This window comes from Brachionichthys hirsutus, chromosome 21, assembly GCF_040956055.1.
Source record: "Brachionichthys hirsutus isolate HB-005 chromosome 21, CSIRO-AGI_Bhir_v1, whole genome shotgun sequence".
NCBI lineage: Eukaryota > Metazoa > Chordata > Actinopteri > Lophiiformes > Brachionichthyidae > Brachionichthys > Brachionichthys hirsutus.
The window spans coordinates 2917181-2936815 of record NC_090917.1 but is presented as its reverse complement, the minus strand read 5'-3'; the positions used below and the strand labels follow the sequence as shown (position 1 = coordinate 2936815).

Below are 19635 nucleotides of genomic sequence, written 5' to 3'. Positions count from 1 at the left end.
TCGTCTAGGTGTTCATTTTCTTAGGCTAGTTTCTGTTATATAAATAAAACGACATTATTGGTCAGATGTGATTAACGTTCACAAAATGTAAAGTACAAAGTTACCCCGAAAACCTGTACTTGTGATATTTACTCTTACTTCCCACTACTGGCTTCACCATCATTGGGTTTTAATACACAAAATATTTCTCATCCTAGGATCAGATTGAGCCTCCTGCAGTCTGACCGTCCACTAAAAGGGGACATGGAGGAAGTGGCTTTACATGGAGCCTTCATCCTTATAGTGGATGCAGTGCTGTGTTTGACAGTGTGGGCCGGACCGGTGCCGCTGCAGCGGTCCAGCCGTGGGGGGCTGGTAGGTGTGTGGGCCATCGGGGCAGTCAAATGGCTCATCCTCCACGTTTTCGCCTCCACGCTAACGGAAGGGAAGCGCCAGCCCGTCCTCGGGAGGCTTGTGGCACATCTCTGCCTTCTATCTCCTGTGTTTGAAAGCGGGCGGATCTTCCTGTCGCCCCCCTCGGACTCCTGCGTGGGATTGGGTCCTGACTGCGGCATGCTGCTCCTGCGCCTGATGTCCTCGTGCCTGGCCTGTGTGGTTTGGGAGATTGGTCTCTGCTTTGACGGAAAGATGAAAAAGGGCAACGGTGAATTGAATGCCAGACACTTGCTTATAAGGATGCTGCAATTCTTCAAACCAGACACCCTTTACGTCATTGCAGCTTTCAGCGCCCTCATTTTAGCTGTCACTTGTAAGTTTGAAACGATGACACCATGCATTATATTTCATGTTGGGCATTTGGATATATGTATATATATATATATCTTATCTTTAATCATTTTAATTTACAAGATTGTGGAAAACGCTGAACACTTAAAATGCATGCATTAAGTGCCTGCATACAAAAACTCAGTATGTGATATCTCCTGTAATTTTTAGGTATCTCTTGATTTAAATTTAAAGATCAATAAAAAAAAAAAAGGCCTGTTTTTAGGTAATCTGTCTCAATCCGTTCCCAACAGGTGACACATTCATTCCGATGTACGAGGGGAAGGTGATTGATGTGCTCACAGGCCAAGCATTTAATTCCAGCTTCAGTTATGCGATTGGAAAGCTGGCCCTGTTAACTCTGGGAAGGTATTCAAATTCTCTTGTGTCCGTGTCAAATACCAAATGAGTTCTAATCAACCTTCAGATTAAGAATATGCTTCATGTCTCCATGCAAACAGCGCTTTGTTCTCCGGCTTAAGAGGGGGCACGTTTAAGTTCATCTTGCTCCGGCTGAACCGGAGACTGAAACACCTGCTGTTTCAGACGCTGCTTCAGCAGGAAGTGAATTTCTTTGACAAGAACAAACCTGGTGAGAAAAAAAAAAAACCGCATTTCTGACTTTCCTTGCAAACTATTTGTTATAATCCATAAACAAACACGGAAGCTCTTCAGAGATGAGATTTATTTCTCCCCGTCCACCCCTCAGGTTACCTTTCCTCCCGCCTTCACAACGATGTAGAAAAGATGGGCCTCGCAGTCTCACTGAATGCCAACGCAGTTGTTCGCAGCACTGTTCGAATGTGCCTCATGCTCGCGGTGATGCTGCACCTGTCCTGGGAGCTCACTTTGCTCACCTGCTTTGAGATGCTGCTTTTGGCCATCTTGCAGAACAGATACATCGCCTTGTCCAGGGTGGGGTGCGAGTGATCGTTTTGTTGAGACACGTGGAGATGAAATTGTCAGAGTCAGGCTACAGATTTTATTAACTCGGATAACAGATGAATTTGACTGATTTAGTCCGTCTTCTTTGTCCGACAGGAGTTGAAAGAACAGATCAAGGATTGTGAAGCTCAAAACAAGGATCTGACTTCCCAAGTCATCAAATGGATTTGCACCATCCGCAGCTTTAATGCCGAGAAAGAGGAAGTTAGGAGGCACAATGAGACTCTGGATCGGATGTGCTCTGTGAGGAGACGCTCGGGAATCTACAGTGTAATATTCCAGTTCATTCGGAAGGTAATGTTTTTATTCTTTTATATCTATGGGGGCTGAATTAAAACCGGGAACATTCATAATTTGAACTTTCTTTGTGTTTTCTGAGATCTGTGCTTTTCCCATTCAGCTGGTGAGTCTGGGCATAAAGCTGCTCATGCTGTTTCAGGCCCGCCGCCTCCTCTCTTCGGGTCACCTCACCATCGGTAGTCTTGTTTCTTTTTTATTGTACCAGAGGCCCATGTCACGAAATTTGAGGGTGAGCTCAGATGCAGTAATTCACCTTGCAGAATTGTTCTGAATCTGAAATTCCCTGTTTATTATGATGATTTTGTTTTTTCTTCTTCACAGGAGATTTGTTTTTCTTACGGGGAGATAATGTCCACAGTCGGCGTCATCGCCAAAGTCTTCACTTATCTTGATAGAACGCCGGAGTGTAAGCCGGAGGGAGACTTGGCTCCTGAGGAGCTGGAGGGGAGAATCGTTTTCCAGAATGTCACCTTCTCCTACCCCTCAGCCCCGTCAGATAAGCCAGCACTGAAGGTATCTGCTCGACAGAATCAAAGCACAAAAATAATTTCCATTAAAAGAATAGCATTAAACATTAATCCAGAGTTGAAAAAGACATAAATGCATCAAAAATGTTCTCTGCAGTCGGTTTCTATGGAGTTTCAGCCAGGAAAGATGACGGCACTGGTCGGTCCGTCTGGCAGTGGAAAGACCTCCTGTGTCAGTCTGCTAAAGAGGCTGTACGAACCTCAAGAGGGGCAGATCCTGCTGGACGGAAAACCTCTGCACCATTATAAACAGAAATACCTCCATCAAAAGGTCCAGTTGCAATAAATATCAAGTCTTTCACAATAAAAGTCAGAAATGAGGCACATTTGTAAAAAAAAATAAGTGTTTTGGTTCTTGCTCAGATGGCCTCGGTGTCCCAGAGTCCCGAGCTGTTTTCTGCTTCGCTGAGACACAACATTGAGTATGGCCTGAAGGACTGCTCCATTGAGAAGGTGAAACGTGCTGCAAAGAAGGTCAACGCAGATGACTTCATCGCCGAGCTTGACAACGAACACGACACCGGTACGGAAGTGGGGGGGGGGATTTTCTACCAGACGTATACAAAGCTTTTAATGCCATGCAGAGAGTTCACAGCCACTGACCACACCCACCCACACACACACACACACATCCTTTTGTTAAACCAGTTTGACCTGTTTAAATGAAATTGTGCCCCACACACAAGCATGCGTGAACAGGAGATGACACCGATGCATGTCTGGTCTCCAGTTTCTTACTTCTATCTGATTTGAAGCAAAGAAATAAGAAAATGTACTCCAATGGCCACCGGCTCGTATAGCTGTCCACTGCACAAACGGAAATTGTTTTGTTGATGCCTCTTTTAATAATAGTTTCTAAATCTAAATGAGCATGCCTTGTCGTCACAGAGATGGAAGAATGCGGCGACAAGCATGCAAGAGGGCGTCAGCACGTCATCGCCGTCATCAGGGCCCTAGTCCGAGACCCGCGGGTCATCGTCCTCGACGAGACTTCCGGCAAGCTGGATGTTGAAGTTTGGCACGCTGTAAGTAAACCAACATGCTCGCAGCATCTCTCGCTGCTATATATAGCATATTGTTTTCCATATAATAAATCTATGTCATTGACAATGACTCGGATTCCATTCGAGTGTGTCACTTTCACCGCGTGCGTGAGAAAGTCTGATCACTCCCGTGACGTAACTCGTCCCTGTCGGGTTTTTCCCGTCTCAGGTGCTGCAGGAGGTTCTGTCTTCCGGTCAGACGGTCATAGTGGTGGCTCATAAGCTGAAGACTGTGGAGAAGGCACATCGCATTATCCTCATAGAAAACGGGGAGGTCGTGGAGGAAGGGACGCACCAAGAACTCTTGACCAAAAGAGGGCGCTATCATCAGTTCTCTCAAAATCCTCAATAAATCCTTTTTTGTGTGTGTGTAGAATAACCAGGCTAACCTTAGCAGGCTACCGCGCAATCATGATGATCTTTTGATGTATATAAATGTGTGATGCACTGGTGGAGCTTAGAATAAAATAGAAAGCCTTTATTATCATTGCATAGTGGATATACAACGAGATTAGGATCTTAACACGACTCAAAGAGTATTGCGGAGTTGCATTATCTTCATCTTAAACATCTTCCTCATTAACAGCTGCATATGAATGCAGTAATATTAAACCAAAACACGTGTAGCAGTAAAGACTGACAGGTACTGCACTCTAAGAACTATTCATTCTTTCATTAAATCAATTATGTTTTGTGAATGTGGGGTATTTTAATTGTGGTATTTTCAGTGTGATCGTACTGTACTTAAAATGGGATTTTCTTTTTTATACTTGGAGGGCATGTGAAAATATGTAAATACTAGGTAAAACCAAAAGTCTGAGGTTCCATGCTTTACGCATAGAAGTGCCTCCTTAGTTTTTCCTTTATGCGGAGTACAGCATTGGATCATTAAAGGTTTCATTTGCTGAACCAGGAGCTCGATTACAGATGCCCAATTTTGCACTTTGGTTTTCAGTCTCTGTGGAGAATAAAGTTTTTTTTTTCTCAAAGCTTCTCGAGTCTTACAGAGTCCACGGACGCCTCATCCAGGTTTACCTGCTGCAAGTCGGTGAGTTTTACACACACATACAAAAAACCTGCACCTGCTTTGTCGCATTGCATTCTGGTTTTTACCGCCTGCAATGAGCAACGTGTGGAGGAGGAATAGGATGGATTCACAACATTTACATTCTGAAACTGTCTTCTGATGGTTGATTTTAGTGTTTTCATTGGAATATTTTTGAAATTATTATAATTTCTAATATTGCTATACTGTTTAGTACTATATTCCTTCCCATATGAAAGTACTTTAATTTTCATTGTGCCCTCAATTAGACCAAATCACATGTGATTGTCTAAGAAAAATCTAACCAGAGCCCTAGTTTGCCTTTATAAGGATAAATAATTGGTTTTTGGTTTGTGCCAAAGAGCTTTTCCTTTAGTGGTGTTCATTTCACAGTTTCCACGCTGTTCTGTTGGTTTTGTGCTGCAGGCATCATCCCCTTATCCTGCAGAAATAGTGAAGATTACATCTGTAACAGTGAGTGAATTGTATAAATATGAACTTTAAGAGAGAGAGAAACTGCATTGTTTAAAAGATTTATTGGATGAGATCAATACAGTAAAGTCAGCAATTCTCATTGTTGATGTCCAACACATGCCTTTTTTTATTTTTATTTTTATTTTCTTCCAGTATTGAGCAGATGTAAAACATGATAAAAATACAAAGTAAATATGCAAGACCTTATACAATATTGTAATAACTTCATTTGCATACATTTTTAGCAATATACCATCAAATATGGTAAATAGCACTGAAAGGTAACTTCAGCTTTTATGTGTGATAAACCTACTAAACTCGTCACTTAAACTATTCCAGATGTTTCCTCGGTGATGTTTTAAAAATGCTCATCGTTTGAAGATTGTGTTCCTTTTCCTGTTTATCTTGTTTGGCGACGTTATCTGGTTCATCATATGTTGTAGACGTCTAAGAGTTTCTGAATGCCAGGGTTCTCCAAATCCTTTGCTTTGCTTTAATGTCATCACAATTACCTTATTTTTTTAGAATGTGCAACTGATAAACCAGGTCTAATTTAGAAAGAAAGCAGAAAGGTGCATCTACTTTGGATTTTAATAATTGAAAATGCATTCTTATTTGAAACAATCTCATATACAGACCTGATATATTGACATCCCTAAAACAGGAATCAGATCCGGTGCACAGACTCCAAATCCTCGATCATCTTACTTTGATGTCTAAATAGGCAACCGTTGCGTTACGTTGAGAGTCTTAAAGTGGAATGAGTTAGCGTTGCTTTTGATCATTGGGTAGCTTTTTAGGTGAACAGCATCCTCCTCAGCATCTCCTGTGGAAAAGAAGGGGGAAAAAAAATCAGCAGCCAAATTAAATAGTCTACCCTCCAACTAGAGATGCTATGAACTGGACTCGGTGTTCTGCACCTTGGGCCAGAATGGAAAGGTTCACGGAGGGATGGAGGGAAGGACAGAAAGTCCTGCCTTTAGAAAGAGAGGAGTGGGAAAAAACATCATGGAAAGACGAATCATTTTACAGGATTCCATTTAAAAGTGCACAGGATTGGCTTGATTTGAGCTTCTTTGGGATGTGTGCTCTGTACAGAGGGTGAAGGTGCAGACAGGAAAGTGCTATCTTAATTTATCTTGGTTTAACCCACATTAACAGGCCTCATTTATTCAGTTTAGTTGCACGACTCAAATCAAAGGATCAAATGATTTTCCCAAACAGATCTTTAAATTATGTTATTGTTTGATGGGGTCACGTCAACGCTTGACATCCTTTTACATCAGAAAATGATGATGATGAGGGAATGGTGATTTCTTTTCCTTGGCTTGTTCGGTATCGGTTACCTGTGCAGCTGTGCGTTCAATGACGCGCACCCTTTTTGGCTCTCTTTGGCTTGACTCTGCAGCCGCTGAAGGCGGTGCTGTCTCTGACTTGTTTGCCTCTCTGCTGAGGTGGAGAAGCACACACCGCATCTGGGCGATTGCGACTGGAGTCCATCCACCTGTGAGTTAAAGCCAAAAGACAAAGGAGCGGAAGGTTTCAACCATCCTTTAGGCGTCGCTGCAGATTAGTAGACAAACCGAGAGCCCGCCAGAGTGAAGCGACCCGATGATGAGCAGCCGCTTCAGATGAAGCGCTTACCTGCGCAGTGGCGCTAGCTGGCATGTGCAGCTCCATGGGTTGTTGGAAAGAGTGAGGTTTGTGATGGTGCCCAACGCAAAGCCTCTGGGAAGGGACCTTAACTTGTTGTTGTCCAAGTGCAGCGACTTGATGGCCGTCACACCCGTAAAAGCCCCTTCGGAGAACTGGGAAAAAGTCACGAGAGGTTTGTGAGACGTCGCTCTCATTCACACAGACCAGAGGCGGGGAGCTACCGCGTTAGGCGCTGCCCTCACCGCCTCCTAACACACATCCTTGTGTCTGTCAGAGGCAGACGGATGCACGGCGAGGGAATCTCGCCAGTGTAGCATGAAAGTGTAACATGAAAGACTCCTCTCATCCTTCTGCACCAGACTTACGTCAACACCGACAGTCGGTACACACACACACACTCCTTTTTTCTTCGTATGCATCTGCAATGTGCTAAAAACTTCAGAGAGGTGCTAGATGAACACCATCTGCATCGCGTCACCATTCGTCTCCTCTGGGAGGAAGAGGAGGGCAGGTGGGCAGAGGAGTTCAGCTTTGAAGGTGGGCTTTAGTTGAGCCCGGAGGAGATGAAGCTGTTTGGAAATTTCCACAGGAGAGGGACGAGTAGCCGAGCTGAAGCAATGGAAGGTGGACGCCGTCCAGCATGGCCAAGGTGTTTTCACTCTTTCTGTCATCCCCCTCTTCGGGCCACTCCTCTGCCAGCAACGCTTGCAAAAGGCCCAATTGTCCATTCAGCTGGCGCGATGGCAAGCTGAAAATACTTCCTCCGTGCACTTTAGAAAACCCCGCCTGTGTTTACTCGTCCCCTAACCCCCACTCCTGACCTGTTTACAAGACCTTCCCGCTGAAAGTAGAAAACACCTTGCTGAAAATAACATTTGTGCAGTAATTAGACTCAGACATGCTTGGCGATAGGCCATCAAACAAAAACACTCTAAAAATACTTTCACTTGGCGGGTCATTGATTTCATCTCGCTGGCCTCGCTAAACGTCTTCATCTGGCTCTCGGACAGTCCCAGCATGAGAAGGCTGTTTTTTTTTGTTTGTTGCAGTTTCCCCCCCCCCCCCTCTGGGTTGCCTCCACACTGTGATACAGGCACGCTCAAATATAACCTTAAGTATAAAGCTGCGTACAGCCGAGCAGAAGTGGTTTAAGAGCATTAACATTTGTCCACACATTTATTGTTTGCGGCTGAGGCGCAAATGTACGAGACAGAAATCCGTCATCCGTTGTGTACTGTGCGTAAATGTCGGTAGGATATGTAACGTGTATCGGCTGCCGGCAATGATGAGTGTCCCAAGTTTAAAACTGGAAATGTGCCGATGAAATGTACGGTAGTAGAAATGAGTTTGCTTTACCACAAAAAAGGCAGGCAGGGGAGAGCCCGTTTTGCATGAGACAAATCCATGAATGAGATCAACGTGATTGTTGTGAGAATTCTTTAGCTGAGAATGCCTTAAAGGTATTCCGACGGAGATTTGATTTGTTCAGTATTTAAACCATGCTTGATATGTCAGCTAAACACTCATTCAACCCGACTGACCTTCGCCAGACCCATGTTGTCCAGATATAATTTCTCCATGTAGCGGCCGAAGCTCTGGAAGGCATTGTCGGGGATGGTCCTCATGGGGTTCCTCCCCAGCGTGAGTTCCTCTACCACTCGTAGTTTGCTCATTGCCGCACTGGGATAGCTGGACATCTTGTTCCTGTCCAAGTGAAATATAGCAAGGTTCTCCACGTCATCCAGAGAGCCTGGCTGCAGGGTGGTCAGCTCGTTCCCGCTCATGTGCAACCAGCGCAAGTCTTTGGCGCCTGCAAAGGCCCCCGGCCGAAGTTCCCGCAGCTTGTTGTCATTGAGCTGCAGGATAAAGAGGTTGATCATGGGGGAGAAGATGCCCTTGCCCAGGTCACTGATCTGGTTCCCATCCAGGTAAAGGTAGGTAAGGTCAGTTAGGTCCTCAAAGGCACCAGGCTTGATGCTGCTGATCTCGTTATTGGACAGATAGAGATAGACAAGCTTCTTCAGCCCCTTGAAAGCCTGAGATCCAATCTCTCTGAGCTGACAGTACTGCATGTGCAGAGAGATGAGCCCCTTGCTTTCGCTGAAGGCTCCCGTGGGTATGCTGCCCAGGTTGTTCCTCTGAAGGTTTACCAAACGGGTGACGTCTGACACCCGGGGGATCTTCTTCAGGCCGACGTTGTCGCAGATGACGTGCTGAAGGTCACCGTGGCAGTGGCAAAGGCTGGGGCACTGGCCCGGGGCCCCCTGCACGGCAGGGCCCAGGACCAGGAGGCACGTGCCCAACAACAACCAGCTCACACAACGCATGCTGCCAAGCTTGTCAAGATGAGTTTGTTTGATCGGATCGCAAATCCACATAAAAAAATCTTATAAAAGGTCACAGAGGAGCGGAGAAGGACTCTAAAGAAGTCGAAAACTGAAGTGCGCCTGTTTGGTTGAGAGCAAAACGGATGGAGAGAGAAGCAACCAGAAGAGGATGGCCAGTCGACAGAAAACTCTGCACTATTTATAACATTTACTGCAGGGGGAAAATGAGGAGGGCATGCCAGGGTGTTGGAGTGAGAAATTTGCAAGAGGAAGTCAAGTGTCTGTGAGAGTTTAACCCTGAACGAGCCGGAAGACGATGCAGCGCTTCTTTCTCTTGGTCGCTTTCTGCAAGATGTTGGAGGACCGATAATCCGATGTTCTTCTTGCCTGCTGGATGCACAAGTGCAAATCAATTATGAGATAGAAATATGCATGAGTGACTAAGAGCCGTGCATGGGGTCAGGTTTGATCCGTGCACACTCCCAGACATCGCTATTGTTTTTCAGTCTGCGGTGGCAGGAAAAGGAGCCGTATCTGTGCTGTTGTTTTAAAACCTGTAACGGCTTCCAGATGGCTGGAAAACGGCAAAATGCTGTTTCATGTCAGAACAATTGCAGATACTTAAAACGCCACTTTACATTCCTTGAATTGAAGTCTTATGCGGTGGCCTTTTTCAGCCAAGCCTCTGAGGTGTCAAGGTGATTGTGGCCATTTGGTTTCAACTTGGAAGAGATGGGGTTCGCACGAATCTATCGCCATGAGAACAAAGCTCCGTTTGTTGAGCTCATTACACCTGCTTTTAATAAGAACTGGAAGGTTTGAAAAGTCCAGTGAGGCTTTGTTGACTGGATCAGCGCAGTAGGTTTGGCTTTTTGGCTGCATGAATATGATGGATGGATGCAGCCAGCATAGCTGGAATCTTGAGTTTACTTAACAAATCTAGCATTTTATTGGGAATGCTACCTCCACCTTGGATTTTGCCCAACAGATCCTCTTTGCTCCAACAGTTTCCCTCTAAATGACAGCAGCTCACTGTATTTTTATTTATTTATTTCTCTTCATCAGTTTTTTTTATTTCACAGTTTCGAGGAAGGTAATTCCCCAAATACTGCAATATTTTAACTGAACTCATTTGAGTTCCTGTGAACGCCTAAATGAAAAACAGGGTTTATGTAAATGTTTCTCAAATTAATCTGGGCCGGAAAAAAAACTGATCTAAAATTACCACCTGTGGTAAACCTGCGATAAATGAGTTCAACTCTTCCCCAGTGTGCGGGATTATCCTGGTGAACTGGGCTAACAGTTCCAGGATGTGCTGGGTGCAAAACGTCAACACAGTGGCCACAAATAAAAGCCTTCAATTTATCACCTTTTAGTCTGAAAGCAGCATTTTTCCAGTTGATCTGAGTCAACTTCTTTTAATTCTGGGGTTGAATGATACACGTACGATTACTGTAAATAAATAGCTCAACATTTATTGATCATGGTGGCAGGTCCACACTTTTTGGACCTTTGGAATGTCATTTCGTAACAAATACACACTTGGACACAAACTGAAATCTCTGTGGTCTTTAGAATGAGTGAATATTAAAGACACACACTTCAAAGCTGTAAAGAATTTCCTCTGAAGTCTACCCGGGCTTCATCTGAAGCAGTTCAGCAGGATCGGATGTCGTCTTCTGTCTAGACCTGAAGGACTCGCCCCAGAAATAGCTCTTAAACGGCCACAAAAAAACAAACAGGGCTCCAGACTCTTAAGGTGAAACCTCAAGGTTTATGTTGGAATTTTTATTAGACATATTTTGGGGTTTAGTTTGAACATTTCAGGACAGGATACAGATTTCTCATATGGAGTGCCGAGTTGGCTTTAACATGCTCCAACACTGAAAGTGAAATCAATCTTAAAACCAAAGGAATGTACATTACAAAGTACAGGAGAATCTTGTGTGTGTGTGGGGGGGGGGGGGGGGGGAGTCAATTTGGAAGTCAATAATTCAAATTCTTCACATGCTGCTCTTGTGCCATTTATAATAAACTGTATTAATAGTTCAGGTACAGCACATCAAATTAGACTCCCTCTTGTGGTAAAATGTGTGTATTTCCTCTTTTAACACAAGAGAGCCCTGCACACACAGCCAGGTCTATAAAACATTTTTTATGCGTTTCATGTGGAAGAATTTCACCGATGCGCTAATGTCTGAACGGGAGCAAATTCCTAAAGACAAAATTCAACATCTGGTGGAAATTCTGAAACCAGAAGGGTGGAGGCTGATTAATGGCTATGAAAACCGAGTGCGATGTTCCACAATTACTTGAGTGCACATAAATATTTGACCATATAATGTAAACTATGTCTTCTAGTCTGACAAACCAATCCACAAAAATGCCTCACATTCATAAATCAGCCGTTCCTCAGTCTTTTGGCAGTGGTATGCCCACAGCTGTCTGCTGTCCCTGCATTTGCTGCTCAGCTTGGTCCACCTGCTCCTTAGTGCAGCAGTCCTGCAAGAACAAAGTGGCCAAGTTGCGCAGACGGGGGCTCTCTGTAAGGGAGAAACGCAGCATGCACTGTAGGATTGCCACATCGGTGATCTCAGCGTGTGATGAGAACGTTGCGAAGTTCATGAGCGTCGTGATGGCGGACAGGACGGTCTCTTCCCTGCGGCTTGACAAACAATTTGTGATCAAGCTCATCCCGTTGCTCTGCAGGATAATGTCTTTGCATTTAGGGTCCATACTCAGGTTACACAGGCCTCCTGAGATCAAGACAACAGAAGACACGGAATATTACATTTTATATAGGGAGGCAGCATTTGCACACAAAACAAATCAAGCAATTTGGGACAAATTATGACTTATTATTTTTAATTACATGATACTTACCCATTCCAAACTCCACAAAATTCTCATTCTCCTCAGTGAGCATGTCCAAGAAGAGGTCAGTCACTTGCAGTTCTCTCAGATATTCCAAGTTCTTTGGGTCATATGCAAAGTTGGCCAGGTTCGCCAACACTTGCTCTTTTGCATCTGATAATAAAGTGTTTATGTTAGCAAATTTTATAAATATTGGGCTCCAGGATAATGGTAGATATACATTATACAAGCAGAATATATTGTTATGGGGCTACAAAACAGAAAGAAGTTGTAATGTACTTGAGACTATTTACGAAAAGTGATGCCATTACATATCTTGTCCACTAGACGGCGCTGATGAGTAGGTTTGCTGTTTCTGCTTCAAACATCTGACGTGAGCGAATTATGATTCAAACAGTACAACAAAGATGGAATGAGAATATTGAATATCACTATGTGAGAATAAACATTTGGTTTATATTTAGATGGCAAAATAATTATCACATCATATATTGACATATATTGATTTTACGGACCTCATAAACGCACTCTAAGATCCAAAGATAATGTATTTCGAAAACTGAACTCACACAAGCTATAGAATTATGATAAATAAAACCGTAGCCGTACACACCGTCACTGTCGGTGTCCTGAAATTCAGTGACCAGCGTTTGCAAATAGTCAAACCGATCAGAGCGTTCAGACGAGTCTTTCATCCACATCTTTAACATTTAACATTAGCTCAACATTATCGCTACAAGCCAATAAAACTAAAAAAAAAAAAGTAATTACATCACAATTAATCGATGAAATGCTCAAAAAATGACAGATTGGGTCTAGCTGTGTTTACTTTCCGCCATTGTTTAGGATGTCCTTCTCTAAAATGTGTCCGTACAACAAAACGACATGAGTAAGATTCCGCCTATATTTTAATCGTCTAAAAAAAACAACAACCTGTTATTGGACCAAATTGCTGTAAAGGTACATCAATAGTAAATAATCTTGTGTATTATTACGGTTTTATTTTTATTTATCCTATAATGCTTTTCGTACACTTTCACCGGAATTTCATAAAATCGTGAAACGGAAGTGGTGTTCCGTGGGTTGCTGCACCGACGAGGAGGCGTGTTATGAACTGTTAGTGAAGTTAATGGAAGGTCAGCTGAAACTAAGACACCCAGATTATATTTTATGCGTGTGCTTCTTGCCCCCACCTGGACGTCAGCTACAATGAAGCAGCATCAGCTGTCCGCTGCGAAACGACTCACCAAACCAATTCTGTTTGGGACAATAGCCGTCGGCCTCGCCACTGCTTTCTATAACAGGTACGGTGATTGGACGTTTTGAGTTTGTCGACCAAGGTCCTGCAGAATATTATACATGAACCAATAATAAATAAATGTTTTCTGGGGATGAGACAGTCCCTTCACTTGTATTTTGAACCACAGTTAGAATTGAATGTCTGGTGATCTGGTGGATTGTATTTTATTTATGGCTGTGTTTTCCTATTGTGAATTACTTCATCATTTATCATTATAATTCTTCATCCATTCAGACACAGATTCTTTGAAGATATAGAAGAGCTCAAGGCTCGGGAGCGAGCACGCAATGAGGCCAAGAGGGTGGAGATCTTGGAAAGGAGGCGAAGGCTGATAGAGGAGGCGGCCCAGAAGAAGGAGGAAAGGGGAAGCCTTTCCGAACAGCCCTGAACAACAGTCTGGACTGTCAGAATTTCACTTGTGGCGACACATTTCATCTGGAGGAAAAGATAAATCGGATCATGACTGCAGATGTGGATTCCAATCCTTAAATTATCACTCACTTATGTATATATACTGTATATATAATTCTTGTGAAACTGATGTGTAAAAACTCGCCATAGACCTGATTTCATGGATTTATTGAATAATAACCAGAAAGTTCCAGTGAAGAATAATCATGACTGGAAATAATTGTAGGCCTGTGTTCAAAATGTACACAGGTAAACTCACGAATCAATGAATCAGATTTGGTGTAAAATATCAAAACATATTATTGGATATATCCTTACGGTAATAAAACAAATGTCAGGTACCTTAACAGTAAAGTACTGTGTGATAAGTGCCTTTAAATGTTTTACTTGTAAAATCCTCAGAAAATATAACTGGAGTGAATATCAGTCACAAATTGTGAAAATTGTGAAAATTGTTTTTCCATTGAACCAACAGTGTAAATGTATAGAATATTAAATTTCCAAAAACAATGTTTATCAATTCAATAAATGCATTCATTTCATGCCAAATAATAAAAATATTTTTGCAAAACTAATATACACAATAACTTGAAACTTGCTAAATACAACATGCTGTAAAATATATTCTACATAAATTAAACCCACACAACAGGAATTATTGCACTTCAATGAAAATAAAAAACCCACAAAAGTTCAAAGGGCTTCACTTTCTTATGTTGACAGAACTGTAGTTGTGTAATAAATAATACAGATAAAACTACATAGTCCAAGACTGCTGGTTAAATAATCTAAACTGACGGCACTGCTTTCATGGCTGTCTATAAATAACGATCAATATGACCAAACCTTTTCACGTCATGTCAGAGCTCAGACGGTAGCTGGTGTGTCTGACTCATTAGGATGACGCAAAGAATTTACAGTTTTCAGACCAAAACAGCAATCAAAAGCAATAAATGGTTATCACCAAGTTGGGGTTTACTTAAGCTACGCTTGGAATTAACTATGAACGCATTTTATTTGCATAATATTTCCCTTCTTAAGAGTACATATTTTCATAAATCAAGTGGGATCCTCGAGGAATCTTTCAACGTGCCAAGGTTAGATGGTGAAACATCTTTGTACAAACCAGTGAGCAAAGACGAGAGACACATGTACACACAAAAAATACACGGACAGGTATTCATGGCTGCAGCAGGAAGGAAGCACGAGAGTCGAGTCGGAACAGCGTCGGCCGTTTGGGTTCTGTTCGTCTGCAGCTTTCACTTTTCAAAATCGGATTTTCCGATTCCAGGTCGGGTGGGTTCGGTTTACCGTCACACGGCGAGTGGCACCAAGCCTGGGGAGGAGGTCGCAGGAGACGCAGCGACGGCCGTCAGGGCACCGGGTTTCAGTCCATTCATGTTCTTGCTGCAAAAGATTTCAGTTATTAAAGTTATTAATTACCCCCGCCCCCCTTACTCTACCCATTTCTGCCATGAGTCGAACACAACTCATGACAGAAAGGGGACAAAAGGAAACGTTATTAAAACACTTTTAAATTCAATATTTATTAAATTAGATGGGTTATATCAGCACATATGCATGCAAATTAAAATACACTAAATGTGACAGGGAAAGAAAATAAACCTGGGTTTCGTCATTAACTACTTTTCCTGATCAGATTGATCGACCTCTTTAAAATCGTATTTCTGTGGAGAATTAATCATGACAATAATAATGATCAGATGAAAAAAAAAACATTCCTAAAAAGGAAAATGACCAATCTATGCAATAGTTTTTCCTGTCAGATTTACTCTTCATCCTCCCGCCCTGTCTGCCAGAAGCCTTTTTGTTTCAGTCCCCGTTCTCCTCATCCTCCCTGATACTTTCCAGTAGCTGGTGCCGAGACAGCAGAAAGCACCGACCCGTCATCAGCTCATCTCATTCAGAGACGCTGCACACACTATTCAGAGATGACATCTTCTGGGAGTTGTGCGCGTGCTGCTAAAAATGCAGAGAGCGGGAAGGATGTCGGATTGGCCTGGTTGACTGGTTAAACTGGTTTATTTTGCAGGCTACAGTTCAACCATTACGTCACTGTGGGGTTTAATCTCAAAGTAGAATGAAGGAAAATTCCCTTCACCATTTCCTGTTTTGTTACCGTAAATTTATGGAAGATAATCCTTTCTTTGTTATGATTTTTTTTTTTTTAAAAGGCAAATACTGCTACATGATGAAACAAAGAAAAAACATTGAATTATATTCTGTCAATCTTTGAAGTTTAACGATCATCTCAATTCTAGTTCCTCTTACAGTCAGAGACCTGCCAATACTCTCCTTTAAAGACGGCCAACGGATACATGACAACATGGCTTATACCGGAAATTTCATATTATCCTCATTTTCTGCCTGTAATATTCGTTTATCATAACGTCATTCTAAGAATACAAAAACATTGGATTCTTAGAATACCCCCCTCCTAACAGTAGATATAGGAAGCAGATCTACAAAGTTATAAAAGTGCTGAAGAGCCGATTCCATCACCGCTACCACCACTACATTTGAACAGTTAGTGGCCAGGAACCCAACAAGCACCCAGTCATGGTTATTTGTATGAGCTTGACAGTTCTATATTGTTATAACCAGCAGTTGCATGCAAATTCCCAAACCACTCAGGTAACAGGTGGAGGAGCTGAGATTACCCAAAAAGCAACGCAGGGAATATGACCATCTCTGTCCTGCTGAGGGGAAGAAAAAAAAAAAAACGTACACGGGTCTCAGATACGGCTCCACAGCGAGATCGCCAGTAAGCCCTCAATGACGGCAGAGAGAGGACAGGCGGCTTTTGTTTTCACTTACGCTTTGTCGTAATACGATGTATGGATTGAGTAGGTGACCGTGTTTCCGTTGAGCACGTTGCTGTTGTCGAGGGCATACGCCTTCCTCGCCCTCTGGTCCTTCGCAGAGTTCCTGCAAGCAGCAAGCTTCGACTCCAGAGCCTGCAGAGGGACATAAACAAGAAGCTCTGTGCATGAAGTCCTCGTGTGGTGACAGTGAAAAGGAGAGCTCAGAAGGAAGGACCCACCCCTACTTTCCGGAGTAAATCACTGACGATGTTGAGGGCTGATATTCTGGCTGAGGGAGTCAATGGAGAGTTGCTGCCATATCCATTTGATAGCACTAATAGCAGAGCGGAGAAAAAAAACAAGACATGTCAGCCAATCAAACGACTGCCCCAGGAGATAAACGCAGTATTTAAAAAATAACGGTGTGGATAAATGCTGATTTGATACGGCAACCATTTAATTATGAATCTGAGATTTATGGGACTTTGTTCTTATTTGCACACATTTTAAAAAAGAATGTTTGCCCTCAGATGTCCATTTTGTACTTGGAGACCAAATGCACTGATGGGATGGAAGAAGGTGACGACAGGCTACCTGCTTGGTCGGCAAAGACGTTGTCCAGACCTTTGCTCAGCGGGGTGGCAGGCAGAGAGAGGGACGCCTGAACGGCAGTGTCCGTCTTCACGCTGTCCTGTGTGGGAGAACTGGGAGCGGACATCCTGGACGCATCCGACTGTCTCTCCCGGACAGCCAGCTCCTGCCTCAAGTCTAGAAGGATTAGAATAAATACATTTGTAGCTCATTTCAGAAGTAAAAAAATAAAAATTTTTACTTCTGAAAATCTGTTCGAAATCTGTTCGAAAGGGAAGGGAACGGACGTCGGAGCAGTGACTGCCGGCGTGGCTCATTAGTCGACCTGTAATCACCTCGAGCTTCATCCTTCAATCTTTGCACGGACACCAGGAGTGACTCCTTCTCATCTAGCTCGCTCTCCAGGAACGCGTTCCTCTCAATGGCCTGGTTCAGACGCTGCTCGAAGTTCTCCAGGGAAACGATCGCGGCTCTAGGAAAATGGGAGAGAGAGAAAATATAAAATCATTTTATTCTCCAACGTTAAACTTAATTTGGTAGCAAAGACTAGAATCGCTCGGTTTTGGGATTCGTGTCACAAAATCAGTTAAATCAACTCTGATTCATTTCTACTTTTCACGGTTGGTGTATAAAGACACCAAGAACAATTTAGCCTGTTGACGATGATGATGATGATGATGATCCAGACCCCCGTGTGGACGGTGTGAATCCGATTATGAGGGGAATGAGCTGCTTGGCGGAGGTCTGCACTTTGAGTGCTTTTCTAGTTTTAGGGTGACTCAAACAGAATTTTAGGAAGCATAAAAGATCCCGACAGACCTTTTGGCTCTCTCCAAGTCATCGTTGGACTGTTCGAGCTCTCGGACGTATTTGTGGAGCTGATCCTTGATGCTGCGCGTTTGTCCGAGGTCGTCCTCCAGCGTGGAGATCTGCTTGTAGCTCTGAGAGTGCTGCTGCTCCAGCTTGTCCTGAACGCAGTGGAAGGAGAACAACGATGAAGTCAACAGGAGGAGATCACTTTTGTCATTTCTCCTGCCGTTACCTTGAGATTTTCCACCTCATTCTTGAGTCTTTGGTTCTCAGAGTGCAGGTCCTTCATGCGATACTCAGCCTGGCCCAACTGAGCTTCCAGCTCGGCCTCCAACTCCCTGCTGCCCTCCTGAAACTCCAGGAGCTCCTCGTGGGCCTCCTGGCAGCTGCAGGCAAACACAAGAGGAGGCGATTCATTCATTAGTCTTCTTCCGCTTTTTGTAGGTCACAGCTGGAGCCTACCCCAGCCTGCTAGATTCAAGATTCAAGATTCTGCTACAGGGGAGAAGTGGAATGTTTTTGGGGGAGAAACCGGAGAAAACCCACGAAGACACGGGGAGAACATTCATTCCCCGTTGTAAAATAACTGGGTGTACGCCTGAGATTGTTTCCTTTACCACAGGGGGTTGAGATTTAAATCTGCCCCTGATCGAGGCATGCTCAGTACACAGTTGGGAACGGTTACTTTTAGCAGCCTTTAGTAGCCGCAACTGCAGAGAACAGCCGCTGCACGTTGCATAACCCCATTCAACGGTGGGAGGACAAAAGAGAATGGAGAGCCTTTTATGCTTTATGTGAAACATGAGCCTTTGCTTTGAGGGGACAGAGGTGGAGGTTTCCACCAGAGCTTTCTCTGATTGTCCCACATAGAACTCTTTAAAAAAACTGGATATGCAAACGCTGGACTCTAAATGATCACGCAAGAATGGGTGACTGAAATCCAACGACAAAAGACATTCCTGAGGTGATGTAATCCGGCCGTTCCCACAGACACACAAAAAAAAGATGATAAAGTTACGATCACAGCGAGACATTATCTCAGATATCTGTGATTCAAATGAGGCACACAGTGACGTAAATAAATTCAATGATCCAGCCTTCAGTGTCAAGTGTGAGAGAACAAATGTAGCCAGTAAGTTAAAATGAGAACAACCCCCACCCCAACCTAACGCTTTATGGAAATGGCAAAAAAAAATAGAAACGCTGGTTTCACAACTGAACCGAAGGAGGAAAAACATCAACAATACAAGCCAGCTTACGTACCTGGTCTTGTGCCTGAGGGAAAGAGCCTTCCAGAAACCAATCGCCTCATCTTTAGAGGAAAAACTTGGGATTATATCAGAATCCATGGCAGACAAATCTGGAGAGGAAGGAATAAAGACACGAGATTAATATAATGTGTAATTTAAAAAGGTGGAATAAGAAGCGATGTGTAGATTCTTCGATTGTGCAGATTTGCATTATAATCTAACTAAATATGTTCTTAACCAGACATCTAGTGAAAAGGGTTTACTCTGAACGATATTGACCATGTTGAAAGTTGACACTGATCATGTGACTCCTTTGAAATGATCACAACCATATATCTAACGAAACAGGATATTTAAATTCGTGCGCTGGAAAACGCAATAATCGATAGTGAAATATGACAAATCTGGTCCCAGATATGACATCAGCATTAACGCGTGCCAGAAACATGACGCTCAGCTCAGCTGTCAGAACCGGGCGTGCTGTGAAACCCC

General features: G+C 43.4%; 4 protein-coding genes across 5 annotated transcripts; 1 reads left to right on the top strand and 3 right to left on the bottom strand.

The window, feature by feature from the left end:
- The first annotated feature begins 243 nt into the window (after window positions 1-243).
- On the top strand, window positions 244-4547 carry tap2t (transporter associated with antigen processing, subunit type t, teleost specific). Its single transcript, XM_068754189.1, has 11 exons — window positions 244-748; window positions 1020-1134; window positions 1227-1357; window positions 1475-1680; window positions 1807-2004; window positions 2111-2239; window positions 2332-2523; window positions 2635-2808; window positions 2901-3060; window positions 3426-3562; window positions 3750-4547. Exons 1-11 carry the CDS (start codon window positions 244-246, stop codon window positions 3930-3932), a joined length of 2130 nt encoding a protein of 709 aa, XP_068610290.1. The 3' UTR covers window positions 3933-4547.
- A 595-nt stretch (window positions 4548-5142) lies between these two features.
- Window positions 5143-9201, bottom strand: chad (chondroadherin). Of its 2 annotated transcripts, XR_011106019.1 has the most exons (5): window positions 8297-9201; window positions 6744-6907; window positions 6446-6603; window positions 6020-6076; window positions 5143-5925 (listed from the first exon to the last, which is right to left on the bottom strand). XR_011106019.1 is itself a non-coding variant. In XM_068754192.1 (4 exons), the coding sequence occupies exons 1-3, from the start codon at window positions 9131-9133 to the stop codon at window positions 6462-6464; spliced, it is 1143 nt and encodes a 380-aa protein (XP_068610293.1). In that variant the 5' UTR covers window positions 9134-9201; the 3' UTR covers window positions 5143-5925; window positions 6446-6461. The 2 variants fall into 2 exon arrangements, 1 of the variants encoding a protein (XP_068610293.1); XM_068754192.1 differs by lacking the exon at window positions 6020-6076.
- A 1635-nt stretch (window positions 9202-10836) lies between these two features.
- On the bottom strand, window positions 10837-12776 carry armc7 (armadillo repeat containing 7). The gene is made up of 3 exons (XM_068754660.1): window positions 12570-12776; window positions 11966-12109; window positions 10837-11838 (listed from the first exon to the last, which is right to left on the bottom strand). Exons 1-3 carry the CDS (start codon window positions 12664-12666, stop codon window positions 11495-11497), a joined length of 585 nt encoding a protein of 194 aa, XP_068610761.1. The 5' UTR covers window positions 12667-12776; the 3' UTR covers window positions 10837-11494.
- Window positions 12777-14977: 2201 nt separating this feature from the next.
- On the bottom strand, window positions 14978-19242 carry LOC137909929 (nuclear distribution protein nudE-like 1-B). Its single transcript, XM_068754358.1, has 8 exons — window positions 19157-19242; window positions 18126-18279; window positions 17903-18051; window positions 17419-17555; window positions 17087-17260; window positions 16732-16826; window positions 16506-16645; window positions 14978-15074 (listed from the first exon to the last, which is right to left on the bottom strand). The coding sequence occupies exons 1-8, from the start codon at window positions 19240-19242 to the stop codon at window positions 14981-14983; spliced, it is 1029 nt and encodes a 342-aa protein (XP_068610459.1). The 3' UTR covers window positions 14978-14980.
- Between the last annotated feature and the right edge of the window lie 393 nt (window positions 19243-19635).

Coding starts and splice junctions, on each gene's coding strand:
- tap2t (XM_068754189.1), top strand. CDS start 244: ATGGAGGAAGTGGCTTTACATGGAGCCTTCATCCTTATAGTGGATGCA. Junction 2,240..2,331: donor CCATGTCACGAAATTTGAGG/GTGAGCTCAGAT, acceptor TCTTCTTCACAG/GAGATTTGTTTTTCTTACGG. Junction 2,809..2,900: donor AGAAATACCTCCATCAAAAG/GTCCAGTTGCAA, acceptor GTTCTTGCTCAG/ATGGCCTCGGTGTCCCAGAG.
- chad (XM_068754192.1), bottom strand. CDS start 9,133: ATGTGGATTTGCGATCCGATCAAACAAACTCATCTTGACAAGCTTGGC. Junction 6,908..8,296: donor ACAACATGGGTCTGGCGAAG/GTCAGTCGGGTT, acceptor ACTTTTTCCCAG/TTCTCCGAAGGGGCTTTTAC. Junction 6,604..6,743: donor CAGCTAGCGCCACTGCGCAG/GTAAGCGCTTCA, acceptor TTTAACTCACAG/GTGGATGGACTCCAGTCGCA.
- armc7 (XM_068754660.1), bottom strand. CDS start 12,666: ATGTTAAAGATGTGGATGAAAGACTCGTCTGAACGCTCTGATCGGTTT. Junction 12,110..12,569: donor TCAGGACACCGACAGTGACG/GTGTGTACGGCT, acceptor CTTTATTATCAG/ATGCAAAAGAGCAAGTGTTG. Junction 11,839..11,965: donor TTTTGTGGAGTTTGGAATGG/GTAAGTATCATG, acceptor TCTTGATCTCAG/GAGGCCTGTGTAACCTGAGT.
- LOC137909929 (XM_068754358.1), bottom strand. CDS start 19,242: ATGGATTCTGATATAATCCCAAGTTTTTCCTCTAAAGATGAGGCGATT. Junction 16,827..17,086: donor CGTCTTTGCCGACCAAGCAG/GTAGCCTGTCGT, acceptor CTCTGCTATTAG/TGCTATCAAATGGATATGGC. Junction 16,646..16,731: donor ATTTACTCCGGAAAGTAGGG/GTGGGTCCTTCC, acceptor GTCCCTCTGCAG/GCTCTGGAGTCGAAGCTTGC.